We start from the raw sequence: 26,376 nt of genomic DNA, 5'->3' as shown, positions 1-26,376 counted from the left end.
GACTGAAGGGAACTTGGCTCCTTTCTCTCCCCACTGCGCTCCCACCCCAGTGTCATAACTAGTTTGTCTTTATAAAGTGTTCTGATGCGAGCTTGCTGCCACAGTCTGGCTCCCTCCTGCCACGCTATGAGAGTACCAGTCTTCAGCTGGGGAGGCTTGCGGCCCAGGACGCAGGGGCGTGAAGGCCATGCGTAGACGCTGGGGTCTATAGGCCTGGGCTCTAGTGCAGGCTTGGCCTCTGGAAACGCCCGGGCCCCTGAGAGGGGTTGGTGGCACCCACTGTGGCGAGGTTAACACAAGTCAACACCCGCGACAAGCTTCAGTGCCTTACCCGGCCTGGTAACCGCTCATCAAATCATCATCTTACTTCCTGCATACTGTCTCAGAATAAACATTGACAATGAATTTTGCTTAGAGCTTAATCAAAACATAAATGCAAAATGAAAACTAAGATGTTTTTTAAAAATGCCTTCATTTCACCCTTGGCACTGGATAAGGGACAGCAGTAATCAAAAGCCAGCGGGATTGTCAGCATTCTCTCCACCTGGGGGACGCAGTGGTGGAGAACACTGTGGCCCATTCACCTGGCTGCAGTTGACACACTCAGCAGAGCAAGGCATCTGAATATTCCAGGGCTGGCTCAGAATGGGCTGGAATAAGCGATTACAGCAATCATTATTGAGTCGGGGCTGAAACTGGAAGGGCCCGGTGTGAGGGGTGTGTCCCCCCATGCAGCTCTGCACTAATTGGACAGTCTGTTTTCTAAGTCCGTATTATTTGAATTCGGCCGAATTAATTATGTAACCATGTATCTCAACATATGCTTCATAAAATTCATTCATAATGTGTACCCCGCTAGTGCTGGGTTTGATCATGAAACCTGGCGGTCCTGTATGGAATGCCATTATTCGTCGCTTATTTTGCGTACGTTCTGATCTCCTGCATCTCAGGAGACTTTTTTTTTTAATACCCAGTCAAAGCTGCATTCCCCAGCATGTTAAATGCTGTGGCTAACTTTTCTTTCATTTTCCCATTCTGTCATATAAGTTACTTGCAGCCTGTGCATATCAGAAATCTCTGATTAAGTCACTGTTTGCATAAGTTGATCCCATGACTCACAGAAAACAAATAGTAGATAGAAAGTATCTTGTGTGTGTGTGTGTCACTCAGTTGTGTCTGACTTCGTGACCCTGGACTGTAGCCTACCAGGATCCTCTGTCCGTGGGATTTTCCCAGGCGAGAATACTGGAGTGCATTGCCGTTCACAGGAGATCTTCCCGACCCAGGGATCAAACCTGTGTCTCCTGCTTTGCAGGCAGATTCTGTACGGTCTGAGCCACCAGGGAATCCCAAAAAGTCTTAGGGAAAGTCTGTTGCTATTATGAGACTTTACCTGCCTATTGTGTCCAGGAATATTAGGTCTGAAGGACTTTTTTATTCATTTCCCTGGCTATAAATAGAGAATTCAGATATGCAGTTTTGGGGTTTTTTGTACTGATTGCTATCACTTATGAGCTGTTGTCTCCCTTATCAGAGAGAAACAAACTTGGGTACATCATGTATTTTCAGACTTTGACCAGAGAACTTACTGAGGGCTTGCTCAGAGTTACTTGCTACCCTGAACAAGTACTCTTCATTTAAAAAAAAAAAGTAATTAATGTATTCGTTAAAATGCCAAGTAATAAACTATTTTCTGTTTTCCATTTTCAGTCAGTCCTTCTAAAGAAGAAGCTTGAAGAGCATCTGTGAGTATAAAAGCTGTTGCGGCCCATTGTCGGGTTGTCCAGAGAAGCAGAAGTGTTTTCTGTTGGTGGTTACAGAGCATCTAGGCGGGGGCCTGGGTGGCCCTCAAGGTAGAGACGATCATGAGACACGTTAATAGAGACTGGTTTTCACGGAAGACAGTTTTTCCACGAACAGGGGAGATGGCTTCGGGATGATTCAGGCACGTGACATTTATTAACGCCCCTGCTGATCTGACGGGAGGCGGGGCTCAGGTGTGGATGCGACCAGCAGGGAGCGCCGTAAATACAGATGAAGCTTCCTCGCTGGCTGTTCATCTCCTGCTGTGCCGCCTGGTTCCTAACCGGCCACGGACTGGTACCAGCCTGTGGCCCCGGGGTTGCGGGTCTCCTGGTCTGAAGGGTCATCTGCACCCAAGGTCCTTGAATCAAACCAGTTGCTGTATTAGGACCGTGTAATTCAGTCGGTAAAGAATCTGCCTGCAGTGCAGGAGACCTGGGTTCAATCCCTGGGTTGGGAAGATCCCCTGGAGAAGGAAATGGCAACTCACTCCAATATCCTTGCCTGGAAAATCTCATGGACAGAAGAGCCTGGTGGGCTGCAGTCCATGGGGTCACAAAGAGTCAGGCACGACTGAGCGACTAACACTCTCACGTGAGCTTCCAGAGTTTTCTGTCTTCACAGTAGTATTTATGGTCCCAGGTAGAACTGTGTGACCCTCCAGATCAGGAGGCAGAAGTGTTTCCTATAAGAACAGAGAGCAGTTGCTTTAGGTTCTGCAGACCATGGTCTGAGCCACAGCCACTTAGCTGTGGTTCGAAGGCAGCCGTGGATAGTATATAAACCAGTGCTCTGACTGTGTCCCCAAAGCTTTCTACCCTGAAACCAGCCACAGGCTGAATTTGGCCCCCCGGACTGCACTCTGCCAGCTCTGGAGCCTGTGGCCAGCTGAACCTTCCTTTTTATATAAATGTTTTGAAGTATCATTAAGCTTGTCACAGTAGCAGCTTTTCAAACGCTTACATTGCAAGCATACCCAAACACGACTTTTTAATCTAGAAGATTCCATTTTAAAATACGACATTTGTTTTCTCATGAAGAAGTGTTTGTCCCTCTTTATCGGAGGTTGACAATGTTAGGCGTGTTTTGTGATTTCTCTCACACCTAGTATCAACTTGAGTCCTTCTCTCTGTCGTACCCTGGCCGAACTCTGTCCTTACAGACATTGAGTGTGGGTGCCCATGGGTTGCCAGCCTGGTGGAGTGTTCCATTGGTGGGCTGTGGTGAACCAGACACCCTGGGTGCCACAGAGCTCGTGTGCTTGTCCTGCGGGGATTGAAAAGAATTCTCCGGGCTGGCAGTTTGCTGCATGCTGTCCGCTTTCTTCTTCAATGTGGGGAAAGCGAGTGCTCCGAGCCACTGACACTTGGTAGCAAGTCTAACCCTGGGCAGTTCTTAAACTTCTAGAACAGCACCTGTTGCCTCCCAGCCACTGGGAGGTTACCTGCAGGGAGAATTTTATGCTGAAGTCTGTCCTTTTGTCATTTCCCACCCCTTTGTTGCAGAAAATAGAATACCTGTTGTTTCATAAAACTACTGTCTGACCGTGGTTCTGTATTCAGTCATTTACATGGTGAAAGTCTTCATCAAAAACACCTTATTAGTGAAGGGGAAGCCTGTATTTAGTTCCCCGTGGCTCCCATGACAAATCAGCACAAGCTGCAAGGGGAAAAACAACAGTCTTGACAGTAGTATATACAGTCTCAGACTCTGCGACCCTCAGGATCAGAAATCAGAAACGTTTTCTATAAGGAACAGAAAGCAGTGGCTTTAGGTTTTACAAACCATAGTCTGTGTCACAACCACTGAGTTCTGATTTGAGAGCAACTGTAGACAGTATGTAAACCAAGGCTCTGTGTCCTAATGGCTTTCTACACAGAAAGGGGCCACGGGCTGAACTGGGCCCCCCGGGCTGAAGGTTTATCTGAAAGGATGGCTGCTATCTCACACTCTGGGATTTTTGTCTCTATGTTTTAGTTGTTTAGAAAATATGAATATGCTTATGTTGGTTAAGTCTTTGCATCTCTGTTTCATAGCATTTGTGTGCTATATGCTACTGTACCCTAAGAATAAAGAACTTACATCTTTCAAGTGAAGAAAGTACAGTAGTAGGTGAGAGTTACATATTTTGTTACAGAGAGAAGCTGCACGAAGCCAACAACGAGCTGCAGAAGAAGAGGGCCATCATCGAAGATCTTGAGCCAAGATTTAACAACAGCTGTGAGTTTTTCCTGATTATCAGTTTTCAGTTGGTTCGCCATGCATTACCCTCGTAATAATAAGTTTATGTAAAATTTTGTTTTTTTGGAAATAGGCCCTATTATATTTTCTAGCAATTAAGGAATGTGCCCTGTTCACAGAAAGCACAGAAAGAGTGTGTGTGTGTGTATGGTCATCTATACATTAGTGCTTAGATTTCTAATTCCACTGTGATTTTCCCTTAACTATGAATGCTAATGTGTATTTTATGAAATCATCTTCGTAGTGCAGTTGCAGTATGTCAGCCAGACTTTTTTTACTTTTGTCGATATTTGCACATGTGGGTAACTTGACTTTATCAGTTCTTTTGTGTGGAGGTGGGAGCAATACAGACTATTACTTTTTTCATGTTGTGAAATATACATAACATAAAAATGACCATTTTAACCATTTTTAAGTATACAGTTAAGTGACATATAAGTGCATTTTCAATGTCATACAGCCACTGTCTATCTCTCAAACTTGTTCATCTGCCTAAACTGAAACTCTCTACTAATTAAACACCCACTCCACGCCTCCTCTCTTCCCAGCCCCTGGTCTCCTCCATTCTGCTTTCAGTCCCTTGCACTTGGCTCTTGTATACAACTCGTATAAGTGGAATCATACAGTATTTGTCCTTTTTTTTCTGGCTTATTTCACTTCACATAATGGCTTTCATTTTCACTTGGTATAATGCCTCCATGCTGTAGCGTGTATCAGGATTGAAGCTGAATAATATTCAACTATTTGTATACATAGACCACATTTTGTTATCCCTTTAGCCTTCAATGAATGCTTTTTATAATTTGTGTACTTCCATAGTGTAGTTTTTATTTCTAAGAAAAGCTTTCTGTTAAAAAAAAAATTGTGAATTTTTAAAAATAAAATTACAAATAAGAATAGACCAAACACTCTCTCAAAGCTGTTAAACTATTTACTGTTTTGTCAGTTGAAGTATTTTTAAAGTTGTTATGGTCTACTATCTCATCAATAGCCTTAAAAATTGAAGAATTACAAGAAGCTTTACGGAAGAAAGAGGAGGAGATGAAGCAAATGGAAGAACGGTACAAGAAGTACCTGGAGAAAGCCAAAAGTGTAAGTGTGAGTCGGTGGGTCTCACTGCTTTCCGATCGTGGTTCAGTGACGTCTCGTGATACACGCCTGAACCATGACCTCTCAGACCACGAGGAGACTGGACCTAAAGCTCCCAAGCAGGAGGCAGTGACCGAAACGTGCCCCAGCCCCGGGCTACTTCCGATTATCAAGAGGAAAGCACCTTTCCATGTAGGAGAGGAGGGACAGTCCTCACCTCGCCTAATAGTTCACGTTAGCTGCGTGAGCAACCCCCCTGGTGGTCCAGCCGTTAGGACTCCACACTTCCAAGGCCGGGGTGCGTGGGTTCCTTCCCTGGTCAGGGAACTAAGATCCCACATGCCGCACTGTGCGGCCAAACCAAAAAGATGAGCTGCACGCCCTAGGAGGACCAACCTCTGCCTCCCGAAGAGCCTCAGCTATGGTCAGCCTGAATCTGAACTGGCTTCTAGGCCTAGCTGGCAGTTCCCAGGGAGAATGAGGTTACTGGAACCAGTTAAATAGATTACCTTTAGAAAGTCATCAGATAAATCCAGATTTGGGGACGAAAATCCATGTTATGAAAAGTAGAAATAGCCACTAGAGTGGAGGGGGAGCCTAAGACGTCTGTGTTAAAGGAAATGCGGTTTCACTGTTCTGCTCTTTCCAGTGTTCTGTAGACTTGATCATTTCTCTGCAGGCTTGACTGGTTTTGATAGTAAAACTGTTGGGCCAAAAAGACCCTTCCCGGAAGCGCACAGGTGTCCCAGCTAGACTTGTGCCCCCACCCAAGTACAAACCCCAGCCTCTGGCAGAGGAGACGATCACAGTGACCGGCATGTGGACCTCGAGCCCCGCTCCCTGCTCACACCTGGTCAGAGGCAGAGGCCCCTGAATCAAGTCAGAGGACCAGAAAGGGGAAGACTGCCATCAGTCGCGTCTACTGTACTGTGGTTGATGAATTTTAAGCCAGAATTACTTCTTGTAATGGACTCTTTCACTTAATTTTAAATTTTTCTATAATTAAAAGCTGTAACAACAGAACATCATTTCATACATTCAAATTTTAATGTATCCTCATGAGATAGTTTTGGACTCTCATAACGTTTATCTTTTTTTTTTTAATAACTGCTGCCGTAGATGTTACACACTGTAGATTTGAGACTTAAATTTTTTTCTTTTATTCCTTTTTGCAGGTTATCCGTACTTTAGATCCTAAACAAAATCAAGGAGCAGCACCAGAAATACAAGCTCTTAAAAATCAGCTCCAGGAGCGGGACCGGCAGTTCCATTCATTGGAGGTAGTTTATTATAATATGATAACACACTTGATTTTTTTATTTTTGATTCTAGAAGCCTTGCTGTGTACAGTCTCCACATCTGTAAGGCACAGTTACCAAAGTCTGTGGATGCGTAAGTCCCTTGTAGACAGTAGTGAATGTGGTTATTTGCAGACAGTCTCTGCACATCATCCATGTGCTCTAAACCATCTCCAGATTAGTTATGCAAGGTCTTCCCTGGTTGCTCAGGCAGTAACGAATCTGCCTGCAATGTAATACCTAATGCAGTGTAAATGCTATGGATTTTTTTGTGTTTTTTTTCTATTTTGGAATATATGCCTTTTTGTTTCTTTTGTCATTGTTTAGTCGCTAAGTTGTGTCCAACTCTTTGTGGCCCCTGACCTCATGGATTGTAGCCCCCCAGGCTCCTCTGTCCATGGAATCTCTCAGGCAAGAACACTGGAGTGGGTTGCCGTTTCCTTCTCCAGGGGAGCTTCCCGACCAAGGGATGGAACCTGTGTCTCTTGCCTTAGCAAGAGGGTTCTTTACTACTGAGCCACCTGGGAAGCCGTGTGTTTACTGTTTTGGGCCTGGAGTGGGTTGACTCTGTGGATGTGGACCCTGTGGATATAGAGGGCCAGCTCCACAGCTGTGCCCATGAATTTAGATGGGCATGAACTAGGTTTTTACTAATGTTGAATGTTTTTCATGTTTACATGCTTATGTGTGCTTGCTTTTTAGAAAGAATATGAGAAAACAAAGAGTCAAAGAGAGATGGAAGAGAAATACATTGTCAGTGCCTGGTACAACATGGTAAGAAAATAACACATCAAAGCACTTTGCAAAGTTCAGTGAATATGTATTATTTGTTATACTCCCATTAGTGTAGAAGTCCTCCTTCCGAATGAATCTGAAAAGTAATTGCCATCCTAACACACTAACAAAACCCTAACGCTGATCTTAGGGCTGGACAGCAGATACGAGAACCCCCCCATAAACGGGGTTAGAACGCTGTGGGCACTGTCCTGAAGGATGGAAAAGTTTCTCTCTCTCAGAACCATTTGTCCTTGGGCATAGTGACTTCAGTCATATCTAAACACAGATGGACTAGGTTTTTTTTGTGGGACTGTTTCACTGGCTTTGCAGGACTGGTTCTTATAACAAAGATAGTTTAATTGTCTCACAGGGTTTGGTAAATGTTCAGTGTGGGACCCTGAACAAATGCAGGCTTTGAAATTGAATTTTCCAACACAAAAAAAATGTACGTATGGCAGGGGAAAATAAATGCTCACCAGCATTTTGACTTTCAGTAAGATTTTTCCAGATACGAAGAGCTATGGATTTTAACAAATTTCTTCAATATTTTTTTCCCTAGACCTTTTCGTCTTCTTTTTAGTAACTTTATTATTTCCTTTCGGGCTGCGTTGGGTCTTTGTTGCGGTGTGGGCTCTTCTCTGGCTGCAGTGCGGGGGGTGAGGGGCTCTCTGTAGTTGGGGTGTGCAGGCTTATTACTGCCGTGGCTTCTCTTGTTGGGAGCACCGACTCTAGGGCCCGTGGGCTCAGCAGTTGCCGTTCCCAGTCTCTAGAGCACAGACTCAGCAGTTGTGGCACACGGGCTGAGTTGCCCCGCAGCATGTGGGATCTCCCCGGACCAGGGATCGAGCCCATGTCTCCTGCATTGACAGGCGGATTCTTTACGACCGAGCCAACCAGGGCAGCCCTTCTTTTTCTTGTTCTTCTTCCCAACACGACTACTTTTGCCTTTTTAAGATGTGAGTTTAGTTGCCTGAGACAGATTCCTTTCCCCCATATCCATTTGACCCTGTAGTTGGGTTCATAACACAATACCATTTTACAATTATAATTGTGAATTATACCATTTTACAGTTGCAGTTGGTACTGTGTCTTAAAGGTTAGTGTCCCAGGTCTGCTAATAGTGTGATTTGAGCTTTTGTCAGAAATTCACACAATTTTATGCCCTGTCCACATTTATATTTATTTGCCTTGGTTAAAGCTACATATTTAAGATTTTATCCCAATTTTAAAAAAGAAAAGAGGGAATCTTACTGGGTTTATGGTACCACTACTGTTAATATAGATTAATTGAAAATAAAATGTAAAAAAAATAAGAAAAAACTATATTTAAGGGAGGTCTCTGGGAACTGGTCCTGACTCCACCCGAGCTATTTCCTCTCTGTCCTCCGTCAGGGTTAGTTAGCAGCAGCCTTGGACCTCAGTTCCTCAGTCCTTACTAGTAATTTCATGTAGCTGATTGATTTTTATGACTTCGCATATTATGGAACCAAACTGATTTACTCCGTGATATGGTATTAAAGAAGAATCCTATTGATAGTTTTCAACTCCACAGAGAATGAAGGGATATCTCCCAGTAGGATCTCACAAGTTACGTTCAGATAAGATAGCTGGGAAAGCTTCATAGCGCTCCCCTGGTGGCTTAGTGGTAAAGAATCCACCTGCCAGTGCAGGAGACGAGGATTCAATCCCTGGGCCGGGAAGATCCCCTGGAGAAGGAAATGGCAGCCCACTCTAGTATTCTTGCCTAGAGAATTCCATGGACAGAGGAGCCTGGTGGGCTACAGTCCATGGAGTCACAAAGAGTCGATGTAACTAAGTGATTAAAGCAACAACAACAACAAAAACTTCATAAATACATTCAGAAAGTTCTGTATCTCAGACAACTGAAATGGAAATGAAGGTGATGAGTAGCTCAGTACCTGGTGAAAGGTATTAAGTATCTCAGAGAATGGTCTTGTGATGGATCCTGAGATCTTAAACATTGTGTCAAGAAGTTGTATAAGTTGTTTTGATTATGAGGTTTTTTTTTAAAGGTATATTTTAAATAAAATATAGTTATTAATATATTAGGCAAATCAATAGGTTAAATATTACCAATAGATATTTGTCCATTTTCTTCAGATCCTTAAATGGTTTAGTTTCAAACTGAGTGGAAAGCACATCCTGGATTTTCTCATTGGGAAAATGGAGGATGTTGTGTCCTTGGGCCTACCTAAAACGCTGAGCCCTGACCCCTGTTTCTGTAGAGCTGACTGGTGATGGGAGGTGTATCTCGTCTTCTGTGCTGGTTGCCCAGCTCCTCTGGGCGTCTCTCTGCCTCTCCTTCTGGCCCTGGTCCTTCCATCTCCTTGTCGCCAGCGTCCGCTTGCTCCCATCGTCTTGTCTGCAGTCACTGGCGAGAGGAGCCGGCCGCCCTCGGCTCCTCCCGCTTCTCTGGCCAGGGTTCTCTCCAGCTCATTCAATGAGCACCGAGGCCGTCTATCCCCATCTGCTCAGAGTGCTCACTGTTGCCTCCTCCCAGTTTAGAGAGGGCCGCAGCCTGCCTTCCTCCTGTTCGGAGGTCCTGGGCCCGGCGGGTGGGCTCCTCTCCAATCCTCAGGAAAGCCCCCTGCGCTCAGTGGGCCCTCTGTCGGGGGCCGTCAAGAGCTTCCCTTAACTTGAGAATGCAAGTCTGCCTGGGAAGAAAAGCAGCGCAGTGGTATGTATTGCACCTGGTGTGACTCTCCGCCTTCACAAAGGACAAGTGCTATGTGGTCTTCGGTTCTCCCTGAACCCTGTGATTTCCGTTCCCCCACCTGAATCAGCTGCTACCAATCAACTGCCCTTTTTCTCCCTTGGAAAATCACTTTATACATCTGATCTGAAAGGGAAGGGTGTATGATTTCGTGTGGGTGATGTAATTCCAAAGATCCATCTCTTATTATCTACCATCTGGATTATTTGTAAATTCAGAAAATTCAGCCTTCATTTCTCCACAGGAAGATTTGTACCTAATTGTTGGAACTAAAATGTGTCTAAGACCTTAATCTGTAATGAACAGAATTGCAGATTAAATCGTGCCTTTTGACCCCACGTAACAAATTCTGCATGGTCGTTTTCCCCTGTGAAAGTGTGTTCCCCTGTTTTCTGATGATTTCTTTTCCCTGTGATGTAGGGGATGACTCTGCACAAAAAGGCGGCTGAAGACAGGCTTGCTAGCACAGGGTCGGGGCAGTCGTTCCTGGCGAGGCAGAGGCAGGCCACCAGCACGCGGAGGTCTTACCCAGGCCACGTCCAGCCGGCCACCGCAAGGTAGACGAGTCCCGCCGCTGGGATAAAAACACCCGCGTTCAACACACACTTCTGTTACATGTCACGGCGTTTTAGGAAATTCAGCCCCCTTGTATTTCGTCTCTATTTTATGTTACCGTTTAGTCGTGTCTCATTTGAGGACTTTCTCTTCTGTATCTATGATGCTTTAGTTTCTCAGTCCTTTATTTTGTAGTCTTGTTAGTTCCTTTTAATGTGCCAAAACCTTTTTAAATGCCCAATTAAACGTGTTGTGTATTAGTGTAGTGCTTTTCTTTGTACGAAAATGTCCTTTCCCCAACGTTGTAGGCTTTGTAATGAATTAGATTTTCTGCCAATAATTGATATACAATTTATATTCTTTATCGTGCCTCTGTGTTACCATGCTTTCTAAGAATGTCTTTGTTTAAAGGGAATTAATCTTTTTATGATGTATTAATCTGTGTTTTCAATTGTTTTCCAAATGCACTTCAAATAACTTACATATTTACTATATAAAATGGTTGGCAAGTGCAGTTTTTGCAAAGACATAAATACATCGGCAGAGGTGCTAATCAGCTCTCACCCAAGGCACCTGAGAGAATTATTTAGAGGGAAAAAACGAGTTTTCACATTGTTTTATAGGAAATTAAATTTGTCTGAAGATTTGGAAACTATTTTTAAAACATAAATAGAATTTCATTATTTCCTGCTATATTGTTTGCTGGCAGAAGTGAATGTGTTGTTTAGGCTATTCTGGGAGAAGTTACAGAAGAAAAAAAATTAGGCAGTACATTCTTTTTTTTTTTTCTTGTTTTGGAATACCACAGTAACTGAGGATCAGATTCTAGCAATGGGGGTAACACTGAATTTCAACCACCTTCCACGTCTAAATGATTTATTTTTTATATACTTACGAGTCACAGGTAGCCTTACCTTCGGGGTAATTTCCTTGCTGACTTGCACCTCATTTGTCTTACTTATTCCTTAATATAGACCCGTCTGTTTCTTACTAATTCCTAATACTTAACATCTTAATATCAGTCATTAAGATCAGTAAGTGACTTCCTGTGTGTGACGTTTATGACAGGTCTCTTTCTTAATTCTGTGGACGAGTCTAAGAATTTGCTGCTGAGCAGATTCTCTCTCGGGTATTTGGTTGCCCCAAAGTGCTTACATTTGTTGACAGATTATAAACTGTTTATTTACATTGATGAATGGCTGTCAAGTAACAGAGATTGTGCAGCACTTTGACTGTATAAGGTGCTATATAAAAATGCAAAATATCATTCATTTGAACATGAAATGTCTCTGGCTCGCTTTCCATATTGGCTTAAATATTTGGCCCCAAATTATATTAAATATATTCCCCTCCAGCCTTTCTTTTGCACCACAGCCCATTTTTTAAAAGCAAAAATTTACTGAAATTAGGTTGATCATTTGTTTGGTTTTGGTTTTAGATAGGTTACCTATTAAGAAGATTGTATTTCTTGTACTTGCTGTTTGGAAGTTCAGGTTTCATTTAGTTTTGTATATTAAATATAAATGAGTAACTTTAAGTCAAGCTAAATGTAGTTAAGAATTTTCAGAAACTATATTTGGATGTCTGATTTTAAATCCTTATTTCCTTTTTTTAAGAAAATGGACCTAAAATTATTTTAGGTGTTTTCATTTGTCCTCGGAAACTGTACCTAAAGAAAGTCATTAGAAAGTGTGCAGGAATGACTCCATGCGTTGAGCTAATTTTTTACATTAAGTACAGAAGTCTGAGCTCATTGTGACTGCCTGCACCTGGTAAGAAGAAAAGCGGGAGGACTTGGCAGTGAAGGTCAGAACCATGTGAGTAGGTGCATCTTGGGGCTTCCGGAGGCTGGGCAGACCCAAGCCCATAGACTGTTTTGACAATAAAAGATTAAAATCTAAGATGGTTCAGCCTCACCCACCCCACCACTTCCCATCCCCTCATTTTACAAATTAGAGAACGGATCCAACTGTTTTAAAATAAGGCATGAACACTAACCTTGGTAAAAAAAAAAACTGGTAAATACACCTGCAGAATAAGATAGACTAAAACCAGAGTCCCTGAGCTGTTTCTTACGTGGATTCTATCCCATGAGATAAGAAGTTGTCATTTTAATTCTCTGTTTGCTAGCCCCGTCCTGGCCTCCTACCCACCCGCTTACCCAGATTTGTTTCTCTACATGGGAAAGAGCCAAGCTCCTGGAAGGGAATTTTCATCCCATTTTTCTTCAGCATCCCATTATTTTGGTGTTTACATTCATGACCTTCACTCACCTTTACAGTATCCTGAAGTTTTAACATATTGCTTTCATTCCATAGCAGAAATTTTATTTCTGAACATTCTGTGATGTTTTTTGAAAAGCAGGAGTAAACTGCACTGTCCCAGTAAGAACCCTATTTCCTTGGCCCAGCTTTTGGGCAGGGTTTTATGAATTGCTCTTTCCTCAATGATGATTGTTAATCTCCAGGAGGTCTGTGCCAACGCTCGGTCTCTCTGCAGGTTGCAAGACACTGGGTGCCTTAGGTAGACGGGAGCTGGGCTGGGCCGTGCTGGACGGATGCCCATGTGCGGGGGCTCCCTGAAGCCTGCACTCTCTGGGGCAGTGGAGCCGGTCCTGACGCACCACAGAGTCAGCACAGAGTTACTGCATTAAGGGTGGGGTGAGGCGTCACACCAGGTCTGAATTCTTCTAAGTGAAAACACTATTTTCTGTTTTCCTTCTAACCAGGGTGAGAAAATACAAAGTTAATAATTAAAGACCACAAAAGCTTAAGTTTTATATTCTGCAGTGTGTATTTAACAAGTTTGTAATGGGGGAGAAAATCCAGCAAATATTACAATTTACCACATCTTTAAAAGAGAATAAAAAATAGAGTTGTACATATCTTACAAGAACTCATACAAACTCCATCATATCTTTTTAGTATTTGTCTGATTACCTAATAACCAAGAAAAAAAGAAGTCTCAAAATAAAGGCTCCGTTTTCTTTTTTCTTTTTTTTTTTTTTTTGGCCACACCACGTGGCATGTGGGATCTTAGTTTCCCGACCAGGGATCAAACCCGTGTCCTCTGCGTTGGGAGCAGGAGAGTCTTAACCACTGGCCCACCAGGGTAGTCCCAAGGCTCCTTTTTCTAAACACTAATCAGGATTGGATTATTTCTGTTTGATAAAACTGGCTAGTGAGATGATTCATTATAATAAGGATGATATTCTCAGCTGTTGTTTTGTTGAGGTCTTAAGCTCTTTGTCTGTATAGTAACAGCTCAACTGCACAAATTTAAGCTAAATGTTTCCACTCAGAAGCATCTGCCCACATTCCATCAGCAGGCGGCAGGAAGACATGTGACTCTGTGCTGTTAGGGACAGACCAGCAGTAACCAGCAGTAACCAGCAGTAAGCGATGTGAAGGGAAGCAGGGTTTAGGTTGAAGGAGAGGGACATTTTTATTTATGAATTCTTTTACTCACACTTCCTCCTCAGTTGCAGTTTTATTTATTCACATCTAATGATAGAAGATATTTTTTTGGACTCTTGCTCTCCGACAAGCATTCATCTTTTAAAGATAACACCCTGTTAAAAGTTTGAAAATCTTTATCCCAATATAAGAATTGTCTAGAAGCAAAACTCTAAATTTTTGAACGTATCCTAACTTCCTGCATTGAATCTCCAGTGGTCCAGATCTCAGACTCCGGGAGTATTAGAACTTTTCCCCAGTTGGAACACGTGAGGTTTATCTGACAAAGCACTCATAACCCAGATAGTGTAAACCTCGTTAGTTTAGAGCCACCTAGATAAGAACTTCTGTGACCCTAAAGGGAGAGGACAGTGCTTGGTGTTTTCCTTTTTTTGCTGAGAGCAAAATAGCAACATGAGTTTTGTTATCTGTTCATTAAGCTGTGGGCACACGTTTTGACTTTTTATCCTCAAATTACAAAGTGACTCTGCCTAGAAATGGCTATGGAACTATGAAGTGCATTTCTCAGCAGTGATGTCTGTGTGGTACCCCACAGGGTAGGAACAAAATTAAGAGGGGATCTCAGAATCTTTGAAAATTATTTTAGCGTGCTTTTTCCATTTTTTTCCCCTTTTTGTAATGATCATCTCTGTTCCTCTAGTTCCAGCTGTCAGAATGGCAGCTCATCTTAGTAGATGTACAGCCCAGTCTCACTACGTTGAGAAAGCAGTTTCAGAGCTTATTCTTTGTAACTATAATGATTCGAATATTTTGTATCATGATGCTTTTTATATGAGGGAGGCTGTTCTCTGTCATCCAGTTTTTTACTTTCTATAAAGCATATTTAAATAATAATTGGTGTATGATCATTCTGTTGAAAACTTTGAAAATGTTTTAGTGACCAATTTAAGCACGGTAATTTTATTGTTCTTCAGTTGTGCAATAAATAATGTTTATTTCTCAGAAGCCTAAAAAACATAAAATAATTTGCTACTGACATAGCTCCCCCTCCCCATTCCCCTAAATCATGGAAGGGTCAAAATTTTTCTCCCTTTTTTCATAAAGTAAAGGACAGGGCAGGTGTGATGACCGCCATCTCTTTTCAGACACTGATTATGTTCTTGAGAAATATGTACCAATAATTTGTTTTAAAACAGCCTTTTATCAACCCAGTTCCCATGTATTTATAAATATAAAAGCTTTAAAATTTGTATTTAATGTTATCCTGAAATATACTTGGATTCTTCACACTGAACCTAAAATGATAGAGAAGGGACATTGCTTGAGAAACAAGAGACCCGAACCTAATTATGGCAAGCATATGAGTGGCAGTTGCGGCCTGTCAGTGTCTCCCAAGAATTCTGTTTCAGCGATTACGCCTCTCTTGTGTACTTCTCTGCCTTCTAACATTTTCCAGTAATATCCTTTGAGATACATTTGAATGCTACATGTAAGACAGCATAGAACTCTGAGAAAGGAATCTAAGGCTGCCAAGGCAGATCCATTCCTAGAGAGTAGATCGATTATTGGAAGAAGAAAAGACCTAATTATAAACAAATATCCAGGCAGATGGAAGTGCTGACACCATTCACCCTACACTTAGTCTTAATAGTAATACTAAAGTAAGAGTTTACATAAAATCTTCTGACTTTATTACATGGTCATTCTGTTAAAAATAAAAAAGTAGACAAAAATAATTTATTTTCTAATTGTCCTTCCTTTCAGTGGGCACTCACTGGGCATAGATTAACTGTACATGTTTGTGAGTGGAGAGGAAAGCATCAGTTTTCATCTTGAAACTGGTAGCCCATTACTCAATCTAAGATAGATCTTTTAAGACTGTGAAGATAGGATGGTGTAATGAGATGAGACATCTCCGGTGGCTGAAACTCACTACCAGCTCCCGAGCAGTAACCTGGCTCTGCTGCTGTGTGCGGTTTACAAACCATACACTCAGTTTTATGTCTGCCTTAATTACACATAGTGGCCCCGCAGAAAATCTTGTTTAAAATGAAGGCAAGAGTAGACTTCCTGCGTGTGTGTATTCAAGGAGAGCCTTTGTATACCTGGTAACCAGACTGCCTGGCTCTGAACTAGGTGTTCAGGGTCTGAAGATGAAATCATCAGAGAAGGTGTGTAGGTAGCCTCGGAATGTAAGGACGATGGGGCTATCAAATACCCTAAATTATATCAACTCAGAGCTTAAAAGGATAAGTAAGTTTCAAGCTCAGAGTGAGAAAAAGAAATTCACCAAAGCATGCTGAGGCTTTAATGGATGTGGGAGACTTCTGCGCAGTCATCATTGCTTTAGAGATCTCTGAACTGACAAAGGAAAATAATTAGATTAGCCTTGATACTGTAAACCTTATAAAAGGGACTCGTGTTTATTCTTGGTGTAATTTGTCAGCCTGTGGACAGTGATTACTGTATATACATTCTATATATGTAGAATATATATATAGTGTGTTTATTTTATATATGTCACTATTAGAGTTGAATGTCTTAATATTATTTACTACTTCTACTCACTTGTGTATTATTTATACTTTACTGCAAGAGTCACAGCACTTTACTTACTAACATTAGATAAGTATTTTCCTTCTACCTTTCTGTGGCATTTTCCATGTACATCTTTTCCACCAGGGTTCTTTTCCTTATTTTGGAAGACTCACTAAGGAAGCCGTACAAGACAGCCCAAATAAATGGGCTGTGCTCTCTTCCTGAAATGTTTAAAGTCTGATTTGAAGTTCTGAGTCTAGAACTCTATCTGAAGCTGGGTTGTGGCTGCGAGTCATTAATTATACTTTATATGTCATGTTAATAAGACTCATGAAGTTAATACTTACAAAGCCAAGGTCTCTCATATACAGACACACTTTAAACTCCTTGTTTCCTGGATTTGCATTAATAAAAAATGAACAGTCTTCTGGTTAATCAGAAGATGCTCTCACCTTTCATTTACCTGTCTCCTAAAATACAGACTGGCAAACTCTCCTCCACTTTCATAGCTTCTTCATCATTGCATGTACTCAGACACAGGAGAAAGAAAGCCAGACTCCAGGAGCTGTGATGTCCAAGAATCTGGAAAACGCTGGGAGTGAGGTGATGGGAAAAAGCAGGTACCAACCTTGGCAGGATGCTACAAAAGTGGTCTTAGTTTCACTATAACATATGCCTTATGAACTTGGCCATTTTCTTAAGTTCAAATATGGCAAAGTTTTCCGCTTTTTCTGTTGAGAGATGTTTTGGGGAGTCAGGACTCTTTTCATTTGTACTTGAATATATTTGTATTCAAATCATAGTCAAAACATACTGAAATATTTGTTGTTACATAAACATTAACACAGTGATTACTGCCAAAGAACAGGAAGATGTGCTCGTTAAGAACATGCTCGTAAGAGTTTTGTCTGATGTTTAGATGAGAGGAGGGCTTTTAGAGTGTGAACAGTTTCTGCAGTGCTTTCTTCCATGTTACCCTCTGTTCTGCTGATGTACTTGGCGTAGGCAGGTCACCTGGAAGACAGAAGCACAAGTAGAGAAGGCTAGACTCTTAACTTGTGAGAGGAGAGCCACTTTTTATCCTCCCAGAGTAAAATAATTAAACACACGGTCATTCTCACACATGGGGACAGAACGTTGAACGGATAAATCACCTTCTAAATGTCTTGAGCATCCTTTGGCTTCTTGATAATCTAGTTAAGAGCAGACACTAGACCTGCATTGTCCAGTCCACTAGCCAATTCACAGCCACATGTGCTGATTTAAATTCAAGTAAAATTAAGAATCCAGTTCCCCAGTCCCCCAGCCATGTTTCATCAGAAGCCACCCGTGGAAAGCAGTTACCATACCAGGCAGCACAGATCCAGAACGCGTCTGTCATTGAAAAAGGCGCTTTTGACATTTGGTGCCCAAAGCGAGCATAAGGATGAAATACGTTCGGTTAACTTATGATACCCTTATAGATTCTTCTGGCATCATTAAAGAAAGGTATTTTTTTTTAATAAAAATTAATACCAGCCCTTTTTAAAGACCTTGAAAAATCAAAACCCCATTCTTTGAAACGAGTTTTCAATATATATTTTTAAACAGATTCTTAGCACTTTACTTTTTAAGTGGTATAATTAAATAACTCCATAAATCATAACTTAGTATCTTCAGGTTCTTCCCTTTTTTAAGTAGTCTCTTAAAATTGATGATAGTTTCTAACACTTACCCAGCAGAAACTGATGAATGCTTATTTATTTACAAGTAAAAGTCGATAGACATCATAGTCCTCTATTCTGTTACTTTTAAATCTCTGTTCTGTTTCTTTTACATCTATGTAGATCTAAGGAGATTTGCCAACAGTTTTTCATTTCTGCCCCCAAAATCACGTTTGATCATCTGTCACCTTAAAGGCATATCAAGATCTAAATAGTTTCTTTGATTTTCTTCCTAGTTTCTTGCTCTTAACTACTTAGATTACGAATCAAGTTGACTATGAAGCAGATTTTATTCCAGCGACTTAGTTAATGAAACATTTTTTTAAGGTTTATTAATTGCCTTGGCTTATTACTAAAGCACTTAGCATGACTAAACAGATCTATACAAATGCATCTTTGAATTTTTTTAATGAATGGAAGAGACTAATTGTAACTCTTTGGAGTCAGCTTGGTATTTAGTGAAAACTGTACTGTCAGGAAGTCAGATACTTTCCTTTGCCTTTTCAGTCTTTTTAATCAAGCTGCAGACTTGATCCAGTAGTGTCAAATTACAAACAACTGTAAAGAAATTCTTATTCAAGTACCGATGAGTAAATAGCATGATTTGAGTTTATTATTTTTTGGTGGCAGAATTTAACTCTATATTCTGCAGAGACTCATATTCTTAGTTAAGGGAAATTTTCAAGATGCTTGAAATAAGAAAGAACATGCTAGTATAAATACAGGAAGTGACTGTACACAAATGCCAATCAATGATTTGGGGCCTTTTAATTTTTTTTAATAGTAGTCTTTTGCTTTTTTAATAGTTATTAAAATTCAGATGCACTAATATGCCATTGCTGTCACTAACTTTGCTGTTTACAGATTATATGTAATTCATAATGCTTTGTGCTCAGAAGAATAATTTCCAGGTTTAATCTTGTTTTGCAATTTTGTGGTTTGAAATTTGCCCCACCATTTATAGCACCCAATTTTTGGTTGTGTAACGAATGGTAAAATTCAAACATATCTAATAGTTTAATAATTTGCTTTATTTTGATTAACAAATTCTATCAAAGATTTGGGGATAGAAAGAGTCTTTTTTTTTTTTTTTCCTACAGTATTTTTTAAACTTTTCAGATGAGCTGGAAAACACTTTAGTACATTGGAGTTGGCGTTGTATTGGTTACAGTCCCAGCTCTATAGCCTTATACTCATGTCTTAAGTATTACTGATTGTTCTATGAATTGTTAGTTTGACATTTGACATTGTAGTTATCCACCTTGCAGTTTCGCCTTTGCAAAAAGGATATTGCTAGGTATGTTCTTATTTCTGGTTGACTATTGAATTTGTAATTTCACAATTTCTTTCTGAGTCATTGTAATCCAAAAAGGAAACCCATGTAGGACTAACTTTTTCACCTCACGAGTTTTAGCAACCTCGTACAAAAATGCATCCAAGCAATGTCACACCTGTTTACCAGTCATTGACTCTGTTAGATTCGTGAGTTTTCTCACTGTTTCTCTGAGGTAAATGGCTTGTTAGAGAGCCTCAGTAAGAAATTTCCACCAAACTCAAAAACATGAAGTCCAAGAAATCACCAGAAGACAGATTTTTAATTTTTTGAAATCTTATATTGTATTTCCTTTTGATGTCACTTACTCATTTTAATTTTATGACTGCCAACTTGTTATGGTATTAATTATATGTATATGTTTATATGTATGCATATAATATATGTATATGTATATGAAGAATAAAGTTAAGATTTGGTCAAACTATATTTTCCCATTCAAGTACAAAAATGTTTTCAAGGCTGCAAAAAGTGTACAGTTGTTAAACAAGTTGTAAATAAAGACTTGTATAAAAATTCAGCTTAGATTATTTTTTGTTCTCTTAAACCCCAACACAAACATGTTTAATAATTGTCTTAATAGTATTCATCCAGTTGCCATCATGTCCTGTCAATTTAAATATTATGCCACTGACTTACTGTAAATCAGGAATGTTCTTTGAACTTTTTCGCAGTACCTAGGATGGGTTCTCTTTTGATTTAGGCTGGTACATAACGTGTGTGAGTTGACTGTCCAAAGTTCTGAGGGATAAAAGATAAACCTAGCTTCTCCCCTCTTCACAGACAGTCCAAGAGGAACCACAGTAGGTACTTTACCTTCTTTCACAATATATTATTCTGGAAGCATCCTATTTAGGCCATGGGGCTTCCCAGGTGGCTCTGTGGTGAAGAAATCAGCTGCCAAGCAGGAGACGTGGGTTTGCCCTGGCTCAGGAAGATCCCCTGGAGGAGGGCATGACAACCCACTCTAGTATTCTTGGCTGGGAGACCCCAGGGCAGAGGAGCCTGGCAGCGACTACAGTCCAGGGAGTCACAAAGAGTTAGACACAACTTAGTGACTAAACAACAGCAACACCAAAATTTAGGCCATAAGTGTCCCTTTTCCTGCCTGTAGACCTTTAGAATTCAGCCCTGTCCGCCACGTCCACCCTCAACATGACTGAACTGTGTGGCATGTTCAGTGTTAAGTAGATTGTAGCAGGGCTTCCCTGGTACCTTCCCTGGTATCTTCCCTGGTATCTCACCTACAGTGCAGGAGACCCTGGTTCGATTCCTGGGTCAGGAAGATCCCCTGGAGAAGGGATAGGCTACCCACTCCAGTGTTCTTGAGCTTCCCTGGTGGCTCAGACAGTGAAGAATCTGCCTGCAGTGTGAGAGACCTGGGTTTCATCCCTGGGTTGGGAAGATCCCCTGGAGAAGGTCATGGCAACCCACTCCAGTGTTCTTGCCTGGAGAATCCCCATGGACAGAGGAGCCAGGGGAGCTTCAGCCCAAGGGGTTGCAAAGAGTCGGACACGCCTGAGTGACAAAGCACAGCACAGCACAGAGTGGAAGCAACTGTGGAGACATTGATTGTATTTACAATAATTCCAAAGTGAAGTAACGGCACCCCACTCCAGTACTTTGCCTGGAAAATCCCATGGATGGAGGAGTCTGGTGGGCTGCAGTCCATGGGGTCGCTAAGAGTCAGACATGACTGAGCGACTTCACCTTTCACTTTTCACTTTCGTGCATTGGAGAAGGACATGGCAACCCACTCCAGTGTTCTTTCCTGGAGAATCCCAGGAATGGGGGAGCCTCGTGGCTGCCGTCTATGGGGTCGCACAGTCGGACACGACTGAAGTGACTTAGCAGCAGCAGCAGCAAAGTGAAGTTAGCACCAGAATTAACAAACCCTGTTCTGCACCTGGCCAGAATAGTGCCCATTTTATGTGCATTTAAATATGACAGGTGTCAGAAAGCAAAATATAAGTGTTCTTCCTTTACCAGCCTGGATGCAACCATGTTAAATTTAGCCTTTACTGAATGTCTGCCCTAAGGACTGAATATTGAAGCAAAGGTGAAGGGAGTAAGAAGGTAGGTTGAATCGCAAAACTAGAAGCAAAATATATATATATATTTTGCCTTCAAACTGCTGTGTGATCAAATGGGGCCCAAAACAGGAAACTTCCCACCTAGCTTGGTCCAGCCGCCAGACCCCGGCCGGCCGTGGGGATGGTTAGTGGCATCCGGTCATCCTTGCAGCGCAGAGTGCAGCACGACCACGTGGCTTTGGCAATGCCGTGCCTTCCCCGGGGCTGGGACAGGCCAGCCTGTCTCCATCGGAGCCCCTCGCTCACTCACAGTTCTGGTGATGGCCACGGTTAGGGATGTCTGCAGACTGTTCTCCCATGTGGCATCCAGACTGGGGTGCACAGAGCACCTGGGAGGGATCAGACCACTCCTCACACAAACTCCTCACGTGGCCAGGAGGGCCACTCACCCGGTGGAGTCTCGGGGGTGAAGGACTTGCATGGCACAGCTGCTTCCCGCAAGCAGGAGGCCTGAGAAGCCCGAGAGAGAGCTCCGAAGCTTGTCAGGACCTAGCCTCCGAAACTGCAAGCATCAGTTCTCCTTTACGTGTCAGAATTGTCCCGAACGAGACCAGGTCCAAGGGGCTGACCCTCCACTTCGCAGTTACTCTAGCTGCGTTGTTCTGGAGTCAAAGAGCAGGAAGACTGTTGCTACGAGGGGCATACTTCTGAAGTCAGAATATTTTCCCGTTTTCTAATCCCTGAGCCAAATGCATCTCCAGGGGTGCAGAACCAGCAGGTGTGTAACTAAACTGTGAACAATACCTGCAAAGCTTGAAGCCACAAAAAACACTCAGACTTCTTTTGAAGGTATCTAGTTGTATGTGAAAAGTCAAAAGTGTTAGTTGCTCAGTCGTGCCTGACTCTTTGCAACCCCATGGACTGTAGCCCACCTGGCTCCTCCGTCCATGGGATTCTCCAGGCCAGAATACTGGAGTGGCTTGCCATTTCCCTCTCCAGGGGATCTTGCTGACCCAGGGACTGAACCCTGGTCTTCTTCATTGCAGGCAGATTGCATGTAACATGAGCTATAAAATGTTTCCACTCCCTACTTTGACAGTTAACTTCTGGGATGATATTTTAAGGAATCTGCTCAAAATATGAATGCCTCTGTGAGGTGAGGAACTGTCGGTGTTCCTTGCCGAAGTCCTTCATCTGCACAGTGGCTCCTCCTAAAGGACATGTTTTCAGACACCTCCCCCATGTCCCAGGCTGGCATTGTCAGTGTTTTCCACTCTCCTGAATCCTTCCTGTTAACATACAAGGGTGCTGTTTTTTTTCTCATATCTCCAGCCTGTCTTTATTAATGAATTATTGTTCATTTTTAAACTGTGTATTCTTAAGTGTGCGGGTCAATAATTTTTGATCACAATGATCAAAATAATGACCAAGTACTTCCATCACCCCAGAAGGTTCTCTCAGGCCCCCTGGTGATCTCTCCCAGCCCTCTAGCTCCCCTCCATCCCTCTATATCCCTGGATGGGATACCTATGCATTCTGACGCTGTGGCCTGTTCTACATAGTGTACAATTCTATGTAAACGGAATCCTGCGGTGTGTGCTCATTTTTATCTGGCTACTTTTACTCAGCATAATTAGAGGTTTACCCATATTGTGTGTACCCATCGTTCTTTTTATTGCTGAATGGTATCCCATTGGACAGATACGCTATAATTAGTTTATTCATTCACCTGTTCATTTCATTTGACTGTTTCCAATTTGCGGCTGGCTATTCCAAGTGAAGCTCTGGATGCATGCTTCACCTCTCTCGGTTAAACACCTAGAGTGGAACGGCTAGGTCATATGGTAGGTTTAGATGCTATATACATATTACCAATTTTGACTTAATTTTTTTATATGGTGCAAGTGCAAGGTATGAATTGTAGGAGTTTTTGGTTTATTTGGATAGCCATATAGAATGATTCATCACCATTTGGGGAAATTATCTTTTCTACACTGAAATGCATTTTACACTTTTGTTGAACATCTGTTATCTATATGTGTCTTATTTCTGGATGTCAGCTGTTACATTGATCTGTCTTGACACCGGCAATACCCCATCTTGATTATTGCAGCTTTATAAGAAGTGTTGAAGCCACATAATGTAAACCCTCCATCTTTTTCCTATTTCAAAGTTGCTTTAACTGTTTAGGTCCTTTGCATTACTTACCATATGAATTTTATTTATTTTTTTAATGTTAGTTTTTCCTCATACTCTTTTTTTTTTTTTTTTTCCATTTTGTTTATTATTGTCTGGCCCCACAATGTGGCAAGTGGGATCTTAGTTTCCAACCGGGGATTGGAACCCTGCCTCTACAGTGGAAGCAGAGTCTTAACCACTGGACCACCAGGAAAATCCTACCATATGAGTTTTAGAATCAGCTCATCAATTTCTACAGAAGAAAGCCTGGTGGGATTTTGATTGGGATAGTATTAAATCTATAGATCAGTTTGGGAGAGTTGGCACCTTAAGTTTTTCATCTATTTAGGTCTTCCTTAATTTCTCTCATCAGTGTTTTATAGTTTTCAGTGTACATTTTTTCTTTTTTTTTTTCAGATTTATCCTAAGTATATATGTCATATTTTTGATGCTTTTATAAACAATATTATCTTTCTGTTTAAATTTCCAGTTCCATGCTGACACATAGAGATAGATTTGAACTATCTCTTGGATGCTTAATTTTCTTTATTTTTTTGCTTTTGATTTCTAGTTCATTGATACCTATTCTGATAATTATTATTTCCATCCTTAAACTTATTGTGGTCTTAATTTGCTCTTCTTTCTCTAGTTTCTCAAGTAAAAACTGAGGTAATTAGCTTGAAACCTTTCTTTTTTCTAATATAGGCCCTTAATGCTAAAAAATTTCCTTCTCATTACTACCTGAGCCACATTGCAAGGTGGATTCCTAACCACTGGACCACCTGGGAAGCCCCCACCTGCCCTGTGAAGCTTTGAAGCCAGGCACTGACTTCTCTCTAGCTATGGAAGTCCTAGATGGTATCTGCTTCCAGAAGACTGTTTTGTCTCCACTTGAGTATCTGTTGTTCAGCACAGCCACCTTCACGAATTACCTTAGCTGGATCTTCTGGTAACTTGCTGCACCTGCTGTATCAGCACTTTTTCATTTTTATGCTATACATACAAATAGCTTCTTTCTTTAAACCTGATGATTAAACCCTGCTGCTTCAAACTTTTCCTTTGCAGCCTGCTCACCTCTCTCAGCCTTCACAGAATTGAAGAGAATTGGGGCCTTACTGTGGATTAGCCTTTGGCTTAGGGGAATGTTCTGCCTGCTGTGACGATCTATCCAGACCACTAAACCTTCTCCACGTCAACAGAAAGGCTGTTTCACTGTCTTTTCATTCATGTGTTCACTGGAGGAACACTTGTGATCTCCTCCAAGAAGCTTTCCTCTGCATTCACAACTCGGCTAACTGGTACAAGAGGCCTAGCTTTTAGCCTGTCTTGGCTTTCAGCATACCTTCCTCACAAAGCTTAATCATTTCTAGCTTTTGATTTAAAGTAGATGTATGACTCTTCCTTTGACTTAAACACTTCCTTTTACTTAAACACTTAGAGATCAATGTATGGTACTAGCTGGCCTAATTTCAAAATTGTGTCTTGGGGAACCAGGAGGCCCAGGAGATGGGGGAACAGTCAATTGATGGAACCAGAACACACACATTTATCAATTAAGGTCACTAATTTATGTGGGCATATTTCGTGGTACTTCAATGGTGTTTCAAAACCTGATATATATATATCACCAAAGATCGGTGATCATAGATCATCATAACAAATAATAATGAGTGAAAAAGTTTGAAATATTGTGAGAATTACCAAATTGTGACACAGAGACACAAACTGAGCAAATACTGTTGGAATAATGGTGCCAATACACTTGCTCAATACAGGGTTGCCACACACCTTCAACTTGTGAAAAACACAGTATCTATGAAGTGCAATAGAGCAAAGTGCAATAAAACGAGGTATCATTATTGCCTCCATTCTACTAAAAAGCTAGTCCTGAAGTCCAGCTCGGGGAGTGAGTGACAGGCGGTGGGGTCACTAGGAACCATCTGGAGGTGGCAGCTTCCAGTGAGCCGTCTGCTCAGCCTGTTTGTTCTGCACGTGGTGTGTCTTGTTGCTCTGGCTAATTTTAAGAGCATCACTGGTTTTAAGCAACTTGACTTTGATTTGCCATTATGTCTTTTTTTTTTTTCACATTTCTTGAGTTTGGCTTTCATTGAGCCTCATGGATCCCTAAGTAGATACTTTTCCTCCAGCTTATAAAAATTGCAACCCTTATTTATGCAAATACTTATCTGTCTCCCTGCTCTTCCCCATCGGGAGCCCCAGTTACACATGTATTTGTGAGCTGAAGTCCTTGCAGTTCATTGGTGCTGGCAATCTCTCTCTCTTTCATTCTGGGTAGTTTCTACTGCTGTGTCTTCAAATTCACTTTTCTTCTGTAATGCCTAATTTGCCATTAATGCCGCACAGTATACTTTTCATTTCTAGAAGCTCTAATGTTTTTATCATTCTACATATTATATATTTTTTTCCATGTCTCTACTTAACATGTTTAATCTCTCCTGTCGCTTCTTGACCAATATAGAACACAATTATACCTATATTAATGTCCATGTCTGTTGATTATAATATCTGTGTCAGTTCTGGGTCAATTATGATTCATAGGTTTTTGTTTTCATTATAAGCCAAATTTTCCTGCTTCTTTGCATGCCTGCTAATTTTTAATTGGATACTATACACTGTGAATTTTATTGTGGTGAGTGCTGAATATTTTTTAAATTTCT

General features: G+C 41.5%; 1 protein-coding gene across 1 annotated transcript in view; it reads left to right on the top strand.

Annotated features, from left to right (window-relative positions):
* The window catches only part of HOOK3 (hook microtubule tethering protein 3), an 80,053-nt gene extending 69,238 nt beyond the window's left edge, over nt 1–10,815 (top strand). Inside the window, exons 17-22 of the mRNA XM_068971016.1 lie at nt 1,711–1,745; nt 3,941–4,023; nt 5,036–5,136; nt 6,309–6,413; nt 7,134–7,205; nt 10,363–10,815. Of these exons, the coding sequence (XP_068827117.1) occupies nt 1,711–1,745; nt 3,941–4,023; nt 5,036–5,136; nt 6,309–6,413; nt 7,134–7,205; nt 10,363–10,503 (537 nt within the window). The 3' untranslated portion in view covers nt 10,504–10,815. The remainder of the gene's footprint in view (nt 1–1,710; nt 1,746–3,940; nt 4,024–5,035; nt 5,137–6,308; nt 6,414–7,133; nt 7,206–10,362) is intronic.
* The last annotated feature ends 15,561 nt before the right edge of the window (nt 10,816–26,376 follow it).

The sequence above is a fragment of the Capricornis sumatraensis genome, chromosome 4 (assembly GCF_032405125.1).
Source record: "Capricornis sumatraensis isolate serow.1 chromosome 4, serow.2, whole genome shotgun sequence".
NCBI classification, from domain to species: domain Eukaryota; kingdom Metazoa; phylum Chordata; class Mammalia; order Artiodactyla; family Bovidae; genus Capricornis; species Capricornis sumatraensis.
The sequence above is the reverse complement of the archived record's forward strand: the minus strand, read 5'-3'. Positions and strand labels throughout refer to the sequence as shown.